Below are 14,462 nucleotides of genomic sequence, written 5' to 3'. Positions count from 1 at the left end.
GCCGTGTTCATATAGGAACTGTTTGAGCTCGGCCGACATGAAACACGGTCCTCTCTCTGAATGTATGTACGAAGGTTTCCCAAACATGGCAAAGAGGTCAGAGAGACATTTCACGACAGTGCCCAAGGTCATATCCGAGCACGGGAATGCAAATGGGAACCTTGAGTATTCATCAACAACCGTGAGTATGTATCTGTTGTCTGTCTCAGTCGGCAGGGGCCCTTTGAAGTCGATATTTAGTCTCTCGAAGCGTGAAATGGCCTTGATCAACCTGCCAGAAGCGGCGCCATAGAATCTGGGTTTTAGTTCAGCACAAACAGGGCAAGAAGCATTCATTTGTTTAATATCTTCGATAGAATAGGGAAGGTTTTGTCTGCGCACGAAATGTGCCATTCTGGTTACCCCTGGGTGGCACAGAGACCCATGGGGGTCTTGCGAAGCCCGACCGATTGTCGCCGAACAGTAGACCCGAGAGAAGGTGTCTGCAGCAGGGTTTTCCCTCCCGGGCCGATAAACAATGTCATAACTATAACAGGATAGGTCTATCCGCCATCTCATTATTTTCTCGTTCTTAATTTTCCCGTTATTTTTCCCATCAAACATGAAGGCAACGGATCGCTGGTCCGTGACGAGTGTGAAGTGGTTGCCCAGTAAATAATGTCTCCATTTACGTAGGGCTTCGACAATAGCGTACGCTTCCTTCTCTATCGCCGAGTGTCTCTGCTCGCTTCCAGAGAGAGTTCTTGAGAAGAACGCGACGGGTCGTCCGGACTGATTGAGCGTCGCGGCGATTGCATGATCGGAAGCGTCCGTTTCCACCACGAACGGCATCGTGCTGTCTATCGATAATACCACGGAATTACTGATATCATCTTTGAGGCTGTGGAAAGCTTTTACAACAGCGGCATCTGGTGGGAAGTTTTTGCAATGCACCAGGGGATGTATTTTTTCAAAGTATTGGGGAATCCATCTCGCGTAGTAAGCGAACATTCCAATCACTCGACGCAATGTCTGCAGGTCCTGAGGTGGGGGTAGCTCACGGAGGGGGCGCAATCGTTCAGGATCGGGCTTAATCGTGCCGTCGGCTATTGTGTAGCCGAGAAGGTCAATTGACTTTGCCAAGAATACGCATTTGTCGTAGTTGAGAGTCAGATTATATTTTCTAGCAATGCTCAAGAATCTGTCCAGATTCATATCATGTTCCTCCCGATACTTACCGCACACCGTGACATTGTCCAAGTAAACAAAAGTGTCTTTGAGGTTTCATCCATAACTCGTTGGAAGCAAGCCACTCAATTAGTGACACCGAACGGAATCCTCCTAAATTGATAGAGGCGTCTACCTGCCTCGAACGCGGTGTAAGGTTTGTCTTCCTCTCGAATGGGAATTTGATGATAGGCGCTTCGCAAATCGATGGTGCTGAATATTTTGTAATTGGCCACGCGTTCAACCATCTCGTCTATGCGCGGCAAAGGGTAGGCATCGAGATGAGTGAAGCAATTGACCGTTTGAGAGTAATCGACAACCATTCGTTTCTTATGGTTCTGGTTGGTGGTCACCAATACCTGCGCGCGCCATGGCGAATCGCTCGGTTCTATAATACCTTCTTCCAGTAATCGCTTGGTCTCAGAAGTGATGAAGTTCATGTTGGCAGTGGTGTATCGTCGCGATTTGATCGCTATCGGTTTACAGTCCGGCGACAAGTTAGCAAACAGCAGGGGGGACGACACCTCTGCGGTGGTCAGAGCATTTAGAATTAGACGAGGTTTGTTTCCTCCAAAGGGTATTTCGACGCTCGTGTGCTGCTTGAGGACATTATTACCCAGAATTACATCTGCGCATAAATCACGAAGCACCAGTACCCTTACATCCCGATACGTGTAGCCTTTTACGTCCAACTCAACATTGCAGTACCCTCGTACGCGGGACTGCAGTGATGTGGCGACCATGCATACCGTATTGTCTGTCGGGTGGATCTTCCATTTCCTGCCCTTCGCGAGTGAGCTGTTGACGAAACTTTCAGAGCTACCGGTATCAATCAGCGCTTCAGCCATATGCCCGTTAATTCGTACGTTGATGATAACTTTGGATAGATTCCCGGGTGAAGCTGCTGTTACTTTCTTTTGTGAGTAGAGAGCCGCAGAAGTGGGTTTATTTCTTCTCAGAGTAGATTTGCATACCCTGGCATAATGCCCTTTCTTGTCACAGTTCATGCATGTGGCATCCCTGGCGGGGCATTTGTTATGGGGGTGTCTTTTATACCCACAAAAGAAACATTTACCAACCGAAGTAGTTGCTGAGGAGTTTGACGAGGTCTGGGTATCCGATTCCTCGGGTTTATCTCCATCCTCAGTGTCGGAGGTGTCCCGGGGGGTTCTTTGAGTTTCCGCCGTAGCAGCGTTCATTAGCAACACCGGTGTCCCATATGATTCAGATTGCTGCTGAGCCGTATCCATAGCTCGGGCCTGGTCAGCTAGCATTTCAAGAGTGGGTTGTGCTTTTTCCAGAAAGCATTGCCGAATGTGGGCTGACCTGAGTCCCTGGATGAACGCCTCTCGGGTCGCTTCATCTCAATGTTCCTCGGCGGTTACAGCCCGGAAATTGCAGTCTTTGCCCAACTGCCTCAGAGCTTGCAGGAACTGATCGATTGTCTCACCGGCTTCTTGCCTGCATGTGTTGAGTAGGTGTCGTATGTATACCTCGTTCTTGCGCTTCACGTAGAGCACCCGCAGCACGTCGATCGCTGCGTCGTAGGTGTCACACTCCGAGAAGAGCCTGAATACACTGGGCGAGACATGGTTTACAAGTGCGGCCAGTTTGTCGGCTCCCTCTTCAATGATGGTCAGATAGTGTGAGAAGGAACGGTACCAATGGGACCACTTCATTTCCGAGTCAGTAGCGTTGGGGTCCGCATCGAACCTCTCCGGCTTGTAGATCTTGTCCATAGTTGGTTGAGGGAGCCAAAGGAATCAAGTGAAATAAATTGAAGTAAATGCGAGGGAAAAATCTTCGGAGTATAAGGCTTTATTTCACTTGATTGAAGCCGGCTCTACAGACACATAAAGGAATACATGTGCAGCAAGGAATGCATGTGCAGCAAGGATCGACATGTGCAGTCGATCACCGCAAAATAAATCAGCAATTAGCCAGCATAAGCACGGAGTCCGGTATACTCTCAATTCTCACCATTCAACGAGCACCAAGTGAACCACCGCCGTAAATGACATTGCCCCAGGGACAATCCCACCGACCGCGCGGCATTTCGATTTTATCTGTCCCGTGTGCGAGCTGCGCGACACGTGATCGCGCGTCACCTCATCCTTTTTCATCACAAAGACAAACCGGTTTCAACCGCCTGAGCGACGTAGCGCTCCTCGGAAAGGAAAACAACAACTCGTTGGTTCATCTTTGAAGCTGCTAACACATTTTCGAAACCAACGAGTTCTTCCAAGCTCGTCACGACGTCCTCGACCCGAACTCCGTCGGGTGGACGAACTATCACCGCATTCTTGCGAGGAAGTGACTCGTAAACGCTATTCTGCGAAAGACTGTTCGCCATCGCTGAAAACAAAGGAAGCAAAGACCTGTCACAAGCAGAATTCGCAGGCGAAGGTAAAATAAAATAAAGAATGAAAATATAAGGAAAAAGAAGAGTATAAGGAAGAAGCTAAATCACCGATAAACGGTAGGCCTATGAAAACAAGGCAGATGAAAAGTAGGCCCGGAAACCGAAGGTTTCAAGGAAAACCCACAAAGCACCTACGGTGCGCACTCTCCCTCTCTCTCGTCTCAGCAGGAAGAGAAAACAGGGGGGGAAACCTCCACAAACACGAACAGTGATACAGAGGGAAACGAAATGGGGATGGGAACGACAACAACACAACACAACACAGTACTCACAGCTGCACACACGAAGCCGCCATGACGTCACACCCACGCACGACTCACCAATGACCAGCAGGGGGGGAGAGAGAGAGAGAGAGAGAGAGAGAGAGAGAGAGAGAGAGAGAGAGAGAGAGAGAGAGAGAGAGAGAGAGAGAGAGAGAGAGAGAGAGAGAGAGAGAGAGAGAGAGAGAGAGAGAGAGAGAGAGAGAGAGAGAGAGAGAGAGAGAGAGAGAGAGAGAGAGAGAGAGAGAGAGAGAGAGAGAGAGAGAGAGAGAGAGAGAGAGAGAGAGAGAGAGAGAGAGAGAGAGAGAGAGAGAGAGAGAGAGAGAGAGAGAGAGAGAGAGAGAGAGAGAGAGAGAGAGAGAGAGAGAGAGAGAGAGAGAGAGAGAGAGAGAGAGAGAGAGAGAGAGAGAGAGAGAGAGAGAGAGACTTATTACAAAATAATAAAATATATATATATATATATATATATATACATATATATATATATATATGTATATATATATACATATATATATATATATATATATATATATATATATATATATATATGTGCCAGTCGGTGAAAAGATACCATTTAGTAGCAGTACATTAATACTTACAACAATTCAATGTAAACAATAAATACTCAAAACTCAATAATACATTCCAAATCAATCAAAAAAAAAAAACTACAGGGATATCAATAAATTGTTCTCATGAATTTTGCAAATCCCCTCATGACACCAACACTTCTTAAAATCAACAACACTCTTTTCACTTTTAGAAAAACAAAATTCAAGTTTCAGTGTTGCTGTTATTAAGGCATTGAAAAAAAAACCATAACATTGCACATCACAATGGGCTTTCCTTTCAATTTCTTCCTCCTTGATAAATAAATCGCCATTTTTGCTGTGGCTACTAAGACCAAAAATAATGAGTTTACTTGTTCTTTCCACCCGAAAATAAACAATCTTAGTGAGAAGGTAATTTGCATCTTTTTTGCCATGTGGTTCAGCCATTGAAATAATGGCACAAGCCTTGTGCAGTCAACATATGCATGGAACAAATCCTCTGTACAAATGCAGAAAGGGCAGCACTCGGATATGGGAGAAAAATTACTTAACTTATTCGAAGGAATAACCCAATGTGCTAGTCTCCACTCTAAATCCACAGTCCTTTTAGCAACCAGCTTACTATAGAATGAGTTCCATATAGGCTCAGATGGGAGTCCTTTCAGCATTAGTCTTTTCCATCTGGCCACTCCATTCAATGGAGAGTCCTCGAGTCAGACTCAAGTGGACAGTCTATATTGGTCCTTACTGCTATATTTCTGAAAAATATTATTTCTTGAGCTAATGGGAATCCTGAGCTAATTTTTTTTCCTGAGCTAATCTTTGTGACTCGGTTGTACAATTAACCCAGGAAACCCGAGGTCATTTGTTGTCAAAAACCTTTCTTGAGTCCATTTTAGTTCAAGTTTGAGAACTTTTTTTCACAATTTATCTTAGGATTTTGCCGATCGTCCTATTTGACCGTGTTCTTGTCATATCTGCTATCTCCGGCACTGTTTTCCACCCCAACCCGGAATCATGGTGGAGGTGTAGTATTTTGATTATCCCTGCTGCAATAAAATGTTGATAAAGGTCCTTCTGGCCACCCCCCCCCCCCCAGGCAGATGCCTAGCCCATCCCCATCTCCTTGAGATGCTGATCAACCTGCTGCAACCACCAGGCACATGGTCGGCCCATTGGCTTCCTCCACTCACGAGACTCCCTCGCTGAGAGAATCTGGTGAGCAGGATCAGTGTCAGGAAAACGAGCCACTTGTCCATATATCCGCAGCTGACGCTCACAGACGATGCAGGTAACAAATCTCATTTGAGTCTCTCTCATAAACCGCTCGTTGGACACAAAGTTCAACCAGCGATAGCTAAGGATTCTCCAAAGAGACCTGGTACCAAAGGAATTAAGTCTCCATCTCAGATCCCTGGTCAGTGTCCAAGACTCACATCTGTAGAGCAAGACTGGAAGCACCGAGGACCTGAATATTTGGACTTTGGTCCTCCAGTACAGGTACCGTCAGCACCACACGCCATGATCCAATGAATCCATGACTCCCCAGACCCGACCCAGACGTCTATTGACCTCTGGCTCACAGCCAGCAGAGACATGAATATCACTGATACGGTAAGTGAATCTCTCCGTGATCTCAACATCCTTACCACAAACAGGTGCAGACAAGAAAGCAGTAGCCAAGATGTCACTGAAAGCCTGGATCTGAGTTTTGACATAGAAAACCCATAATCCCAGCGGCTCCGACTTCTCATTCAGCACCTCGAGGGCCCCCAAAAGGATAACCAGAGTATCCGCAATGATGACTGCATCATCTGCAAAATCAAGGTCAGAGATCTTGACATTCCAAAACGATACACCGCAGATTGATCTCTCCGACATCTTCCCAAGAATCCAGTCCATACACACACTGAAAAGTGCTTGGCTGATATTGGCAATTTTCAGGATTCGGCAGATTGGAGTCAGTGTAATTTCTGACTTCAGTATGTACTGAATACAACCCAGAAACCTTGAGTAGCTTTCCCCAAAAAGCAACGTTGCATTTATAAAGACGTTTTATGGATATGTTCACAAACATTAATCCTTATAAACAGCTGCGTGTGATGGGTGGAAAAAAAATGGGCTCGCTAATTAAGAACACACGTTAATTCGGCAAATGGCTCGAAAATTGGGTGTAGCATGAACCACTCACACAAGATGGCAGAGCACGAACCCCTCGCTCAGGTTGTTGGAACACAAACCACTCGCTCAGGATGGTGGAGCACGAACCACTCGCTCAGGTTGGTGGAACACAAACCACTCGCTCAGGATGGTGGAGCATGAACCACTCCCTCAGGTTGGCGGAGCACAAACCACTTGCTCAGGATGGTGGAGCGCAAACCACTCCCTCAGGACGGCGGTGCACGATCCACTCACTGAGGATGGCAGAGAACAAACCACTCGATCAGAATGGTGGAGCATGAACCACTCATTCTGGATGGCAGAGTCGGAACCACTCATTCAGGATGGCAGAGCATGAACCACTCTCTCAGGATGGCGGAGCCCACACCACTTGCTCAGGATGGCGGAGCACACACCACTCGCTCAGGATGGCGGAGCATGCACCATTCGCTCAGGGTGGCAGAGCATGAACCACTCACTCAGGTTAGCGGAGCACTAACCACTCGCTCAAGATGGTACAGCACAAACCACTCCCTCAAGATGATGGAGCATGAACCACTCACTCACGATGATGGAGCATGAGCCACTTGCTCAGGATGACAGAGCACAAGACACTCACTCAGAATGACGTCCACAGTGAGTGAGTGAATCGCAAAAGCGTCCCCAGTGAGTGAAAGATTCACTCAGAATGCATAGCGTTGTACCGCTGTCGACAAAAGCGTGCTAAGCAAGTGGCTTAAGCACCCAAGTAAGCACTCCAATTAAATATTTTACAAGGAATGGCTGGCCAGGCTGTGGCTGCATTCCATATAGGGTTCATTGAACTTTAAAGCTAGTCTTCACTGTGCACACACAGCAATGAATGAAATGAAATTAAATCATTCAAATAATGACTTTATCCACAAACGAGTTGCTGCTTAATGTAGAACAACCCTGGAGACGCCTCAAAGTTAAATCGCTCATGAAATAAACATTACAGATAATCCGCCATGTTGCCTGCTCATCTGTGCTTGTGTCACGTGGTACATCGTTCGCAGTCCACCAAACGTTATAACTTTATTTTAAAACATCCGTTTTTCACCAGATTTGTTTTGATGCCCTGTAGAGCACCTCACAGAATCTCCAAAAATATAGACACAGATGTGGCAGATGCTATGGATAAGCAGTCCCTCTGGGGGACAGGGCACGATGTCGAGCAGTGAATGCATTAAATCATATAGCTCAATGAAGCTGATTAATTTTGGCATGTTCCTAATTTTTTTTGTTCACTTAGTATACCTCTCCAAACAGGAGAAAAAGATAAGTTTAATCCTTTGGAAATTTCAGATAAGTTTAATGCTTCTGCATGTATGGAGAAGGAGGGAACATAGACTTGCTTGCTTATATAGGTATATCGGCTAAGTTATATGACTCGTTATGTCTTTAAATCATCAGATTTCACTCCAGATTTCAACACTTATTTAGTCTGGACGATATCCGATACTCAGAACTGAAACAATATTTCGTTAATACACTTTAATTAGTCCATGAGAGTTGATCATGGAAAATCGTATCATACAATGCATGAAATCGCTCCATGCTCCTAATTTGAAAACTATGGCACGTACAAAAGCGATGTTTCCAGCAATTCGTAGCTATGATGAACAAGCATTCGATATGAGTGATGAAAGTGAAAAAAAAAACTTTCTCGTAAAGAAATTGTTGCAGCCTGTTCCAAGTCAAGGCATGGTTGAGCAGGCCAAAAAATATGGCGCCTTCAGACCCAAGCGAAGTTACTTAGGATATGCTTTAAGACACGAAAGAGTGAGGTGGCCAAGGATGCACCTGATAAAGGATATAATTAAATAAGGCCGTTAATTATCTTCGAAAGGGATGTTTTAATTAACCCAAACACCCAATTTTCACTCATACACTTTCTTGGAATTTTCTTGGTATGCAAGCAAGGTTTCAGGATGCTAGGTTTCATGGTTTTGGAGTTATGCAGGAGACGCATTCACACACACAGCCATTTATTAGTATTGATAGACATATACGAAAATACAGTATATATATATATATATATATATATATATATATATATATATATATATATATATATATATATATATATATATATATATATATATATATATATATATATATATATATATATATATATATATATATATATATATACACACACACTCATGTGTGTGCCATTTCCCCTTGATCTATCGAGCCATTATGGAGATGATTTTTAAAGGTTTATTCTTCAAAAAGTCATAGCTGCCAAACCATGCGACCGACGATGTCATTGGATGGAGAACGTTTTATTCCTCGTGGATAGGCTATCGTACCTGTAAAGTTTCGCATCAATCTGTTCAGCCCGTTTCGGAGAAGAAGATTTTTGAAGGTTTTTATGTTAAAAAAAAAAAAAAACAATGCTGCAGAACCACGTAACTGATGATGTCATCAATTTTATTCCCCCTGTACAATTTACCCCGAGATGACCCTCGAACAATTTCATACTGATCAGATAAAGCGTTCGACTTCTGCAATTATGACGTCATAACAAAGCCACTGTTGAAACAAACTCTGAACCTTCAACACAATTATAATATCTTTGCAACACACAAAACACATTAATATGTGCATAGGAGATTCTGGACATACATACATACGAGTTCCAGATCTCTCAAACAAATTGAGAATCGCTATTTCTTATTTACTGTTCAGTGAGACACAGTTCTTCATCATTTTCAAGGCTCGTGCCACAGTTTGTCAGGTTGATGTATTTGCAGATGGATATCATTTTCAGCTTTATGCAGCAATCAGCATTATTTTGTCGGAAATATATAATATATATTTCGACCGGGCGTAGTGGCGTGCGCCTGTAATCCGGCTACTCGGAGGCTTGGGTTGGAGGATCGCTTGAAGACGGGAGCTCTGCACTGGGCCGCGCTATGAGAGGGTGTAGGGCAGCCCGGAATCATGGCGAAACCCAATCCTTATCCTTGTGTCGTAAGAGGTGACCAGGGTTGCGTCAGGAAGGGCATCCGGCGTAAAACCTATGCCAAATCAGTATGCGGATCATAACGGATGATCCGCTGTAGCGACCCCTAACGGGAGCAGCCGAAAGACGAACAACAACATATAATATATATTTCATAAACAAATGTGCAGTTTGCCTCCGAGTTCAGGAATGACGTCAACACTGCAATCCTTTGAGCACGAAGATGGATGGATCATATACAATTTATGGTATGGGAAGGAGAAGGTTCAACTTCCTTTAAGCAGACTAGGGAATATCAAGCAAGGAGGTACATATGGATAGTTACTTAAACCTAACATTCCTTTATCCAGCTTGCTGGTACCTTCTATTTATCATGTCATAAAATTCTTGAACATATTGTTGCGGATTCACGACAGAGGGATTCTCAACCCACTCCGGCCATCTCCGGGGTTTATAACGCCGGCTGGCTCGGCACAGGCCTCGGGTCACGCGTCTTCAATCGCGATACCAACGTAATCCTGGACCTTACCAGTTGGGGAAATAGAACCCCGGATACAGACTGGTTTTGTCAGATGCCGAGCGTTTTCTGCCAGTCTGTAACCATTTTGGTTTTATATACTAATTGAACGGATCGTTCCTCGATGCGACACAAATTAATCCATAGCGGCAACTTCATACGAACCAACCAGATTTTTGGGGAACATCGGGGAACACAACACAAGCAAAATATTCACGACAATGTTATTAACAATCTATAACCCGTTCTTAACTAGGGAACTACGGATTACAGGTTTCGAGGGGGTCCCCACCGAGATATGCCTTAAATAACATACAGACAAGACAGAGTACTTGGTGATGTTTCATGGACTAGAGGAAAGTGTCAAAAGCACGAATGTCGCTCGTAACGCTCGTAACAAGCCAATGTCCACGGATTCAAGCCCAAGCTCGAACACGCCGTGTGGTGAGACCGCGCTCCCCTTCCCCCTTCGCGGTCTCCGCGCGCTCTGACCCCGCGTAAGGTCGATGGCACAAGACCATTAGATCGACGATAGGTCCCAGCTGGTTTCTCTCAAGGTCCAGCATACAAGTCCAGGCTTGGCCTGTTCACCAGACAAGGCCAACTCAAGGTTCCGGGCTTCGCAGGCTGGGTCCATGGGATTCCAAAACGTCGTCGAGCCGTGAGGTGAGCAGGGACAGTCAGAGGCTCCTTCGCCAGACGCAGGGCAAACCTGTCGATGACCTCCGCTCGAAGCAGACTCCAGACTCACACAGCAGCGAGGCCCTCTCGAAGCAGGTAGCAGCTTCGGTGCTCTCAGTTGCACCACTGGCCAGACTCGGCTGACTGCAGTTTCTCTCTTGGCAGAATCACCCCTGTCTTTCCTTTTCTACACTCGCCTCTCAAAGCCGACTGCCGTTTCTCTCACGGCAAAATCACCTCCGTCCTCTCAGTTTCTTACTACTTTTTTCCTTTCCTTTTCGCCTCGAAACCCGAGCTCGCCTTGAAACCGACTCTTCCCCCAAACTGAACCACTCCACGAGGTCTTCGTTCGCTGCCCACCGGCTCCTCCCCTTTACGAAGCCGACAAAACTCCTCCCCTTGGTTTTACTTCCTCTTTTTGGCCACTCCCTCTCAGTCGACTGGGCGGGGCCTCTCGCTTGGAGAGGGGGGGGGGGAGAAGAGGGAGCTCTCGATCCACCACCACCGCACAAACAATAAACAGCCTCTCACATCTCCCGACACACATGTAACGTCCATTTTACCGAACAGCCTAGCTAAACATGCATTTATTGGGGGATCTGGGCTTATCCTATATTTAGTAGCCTACGAAGGGCCATTTCCGCAACAATATATTTAAATAATAAGAAATGCTGAATGTGTCTTATTGGAAGGCCACTCTGCTCATTACAGCTTCACTGATCAAATTTGATCCTTCCATACAAAGAAAAGATATGATTATATTAATTTAAAATAGATACATGTTTAATTATATTTTAATACATTTCAATACATTTATTGAGTTTTAATTTTTTTTATTTGTTTTATCATTCTCAAACCCATTTCGAGGAAATGCATCTCCAGCACCTATGACATCATCAAAAAAAATCACACTTGTTCCCCATGGTGAGTGCTTGACATGTGCAAAGTTTCAATTTTTTCCATGAAGAAGTTTCGGAGATACAGCGGTCCAAATTTTTTTTCTTTTTTATAATGTGGCTGCCACACCATGTGACATGATCTCATAATTATCATTCGTCATTCTACTTGAGCAGTCGCACCGATAGTCAAAATTTTGTGTGTTAATTGGATAAGCGGTTGCAGAGAAAACAGAGAAAATTAGCATGGACGGACATATGGACGTACGTACGGATGGACGGATGGACAGATAGACAGATGGTTCAACAACCCGAAAACAAAATGCTTCCAGCGACTTTGTCAGTGGAGGCATAAAAATCTGACACAACATTTGAAAGTCCGTCTGTCAGTTAAAAAGCTATATGTTTTGGCCAGGAATCATTGGTTGTGGTATTTGTGGATAAGCGTTAGTAAATGCCTATAAATGAACGATTAAAACTGATGGTTTTATGCTATAAGTTGTTGGAACACAAATTGGTGAATCGTATTAATGCAATGAGCTAATTTTGACTGTGGATGGCAGTATTGTACTGTAAACTGACTGGTGAGATTTGTGAAGATGCTGGAACATTCTGAGACGAAACTTCCAGTGTGGATGAGAATCACATATGCTGGAAGGCATGGGATCATTCTGTGTGACTATATAAACCCACAAGAGGGAAATGTAGAGAGATGGGTGACCAGACATGTGTTTTGATTTACCTGTGCTCAATTTAACTCTGATGAGTGAACGAGGTGTGAATGACCAGAGTGGTTATTAATGTGGGGAGCTGACTATAATCAGGTTGATTGAAACTCATTAAGAATATGTATCGGGAAATAATTCCTTTGAGCTCTTCAATCATCCTGAATGGGACAGCGTACAAGAGAGAATCGCAATAGGACACGGTCGTTCGACAGCCCCAGAGGATGAGGTGAACACGCGTGAGTTGACCCGGCAGGATAGGGACACTGGGAGGAAACAACTCAATGCAGGAATCTGAGTTGGACATTGTATGTAATGGTGAACTTCCTCATTTAACTTTGTATGTATTTATTTGAAATACAAGTTTCAAAAACGTTATGCTGTTGATGTGGTAACAGTAACGTCACTCAGAAGTCAGAGACCCCAACGGACAAAGATGCATTTCATTGGTAGCTGACCTGTACGATCATTCATACTCGAGAAGCGCAAACCTTGGGTTGCAGTCGTTAGAGAACGAGCTGGGTTTGGCACCACAAACAACATACGTACATTAAAGGGAAGGAAATCCCAAAGTGTATACCATATTTTCTGGTGTATAAACTTCACTTTTATTTCGGCAAAAAAGGTAAAAGTTCGGAGTGCAGTGAATACACGGGTGGAGAAAAAAATTTGACTTAAAAACGATCAATGCTGAATTTCAATTATATTCGAAATGAACACTTTTTTTTTCGCAGTTAGAACAGCTGTTAAAGCTCAATTCCGCCATTTAAATTTTGAAAATCGGTGCAGATGAAGAGTTTGTGCGGAATGAAATAAAGCCATGCTTGGAAACATCTGGAAACGTCCGGAGACGCCCGGAGTTTAGGTGTGTGGCGTATATAGAACTTCGCGGCTCTAAAAATTCCATTAAACACAAAAGAAGAAGAAAAACACCTGATCTCAAATCAAAAGAATTTTTTTCACAATAGCTAGAGTCTAATAACGGAGCAACCACCTCAAATAAGCTTGTGCGCAATGTGATGGTCAACACTACTGGCCACGAGAAGGACTGATTCACTGTCATGCTCGTCTGCACCGCAGACAGTGGAAAGCTTTCCGCTTATGTCGTGTTGAATAGGAAGACAATGCCCAAAGACAAGTTTCCAGCCAGCATCATTGTTCAAGCGCAGCAGAAGGGGTGGATAGACAAGGGACAAGTCCAGGACCTGGTGGGCATGGTCTGGAGTAGTAGTCTGGATGACAATCTCTCCTGATGACACAAGACATGCTAGTCCTGAATGCGTTCAGTTGTCAAAAGACCGACAGCACCAAAGCGCTGCTACATCAGACCACCACCACCATTCTCATCATCATCCCAGGGTGGATGACATCGCTCCTGCAGCCCCTCAATGTCTCCATCAACAAGCCATTCGAGGACAGGCTACGTTGCTGCTGGTCCGACTGGCTAATGAGTGGGGAGAAGACCTACACCAAGAGCAGAAGGATGAGAAAGGTCGACCTTCCAATGACCTGCAGCTGGATCGTCAAGGTGTGGGATGAGATACCGTCAGACATCATCAACCGAGCATTTCTGAAATGCTGCATCTCCAACAACGCGGACAGCACAGAGGACGACGTCATTTTGGGGGAGGAGGAGGAGGCTGCAAATGACGGTGACAGTGACGGGGACAGTGACGGGGACAGTGACGCGGACTTGCTCTACCCTGATTCGGACAAGGAGTTACATGCGGTTTTCGATGAGGAAAGCATTGACGAGGATTTCCTAGGGTTGAGCTGAAAAGCTTCATCAAACCCAAACGGACCTTTTCAGGGCCATAAATCCACAAGAAATATGTATGATACCGGGATGAATCCCTTTTCTTCCTTTTCCTAGTAATAAAAAAAAATCCTCTTTGAAATATTAAAAAATAAGAAAGAAAAATAAAAACTTCTTGGTATCCTTTCCTCTCTCTTCAACCTCTTAAAAATGAGAATAAGACTGTTAGACGAAATTAAGCGGACATGGGAGTAAGCGTGTTGATACCTCCATCACTTTGTTCCGTACAAAGTTAA

The 14,462-nt window shown here is 44.7% G+C and overlaps 1 protein-coding gene and 1 pseudogene across 4 annotated transcripts in view; one reads left to right on the top strand and one right to left on the bottom strand.

Moving 5' to 3' along the window:
* Positions 1–2,565: 2,565 nt before the first annotated feature.
* The window catches only part of LOC147016962 (uncharacterized), a 51,586-nt gene continuing 39,689 nt past the window's right edge, over positions 2,566–14,462 (bottom strand). For 3 of the 4 annotated variants that reach the window (XR_015049267.1, XM_085846265.1, XM_085846264.1), the window contains one exon: positions 2,566–3,561. Coding sequence is in view for 2 of the 4 variants with exons in the window: in XM_085846265.1 (XP_085702391.1) it covers positions 3,329–3,561 (233 nt within the window). In the remaining 2 variants the exon portion in view is untranslated. Of the gene's footprint in view, positions 3,562–6,630; positions 6,854–14,462 lie in introns of all 4 variants that reach the window. The other variant, XR_015049266.1, reaches the window with a different exon arrangement.
* Positions 9,449–9,589, top strand: LOC147016964 (signal recognition particle RNA; annotated as a pseudogene).

This window comes from Eptatretus burgeri, chromosome 11 (genome assembly GCF_056783735.1).
Source record: "Eptatretus burgeri isolate ZD-2024b chromosome 11, Ebu_testis_v1, whole genome shotgun sequence".
NCBI lineage: Eukaryota > Metazoa > Chordata > Myxini > Myxiniformes > Myxinidae > Eptatretus > Eptatretus burgeri.
This window is presented reverse-complemented; position numbering and strand designations above follow the sequence as displayed.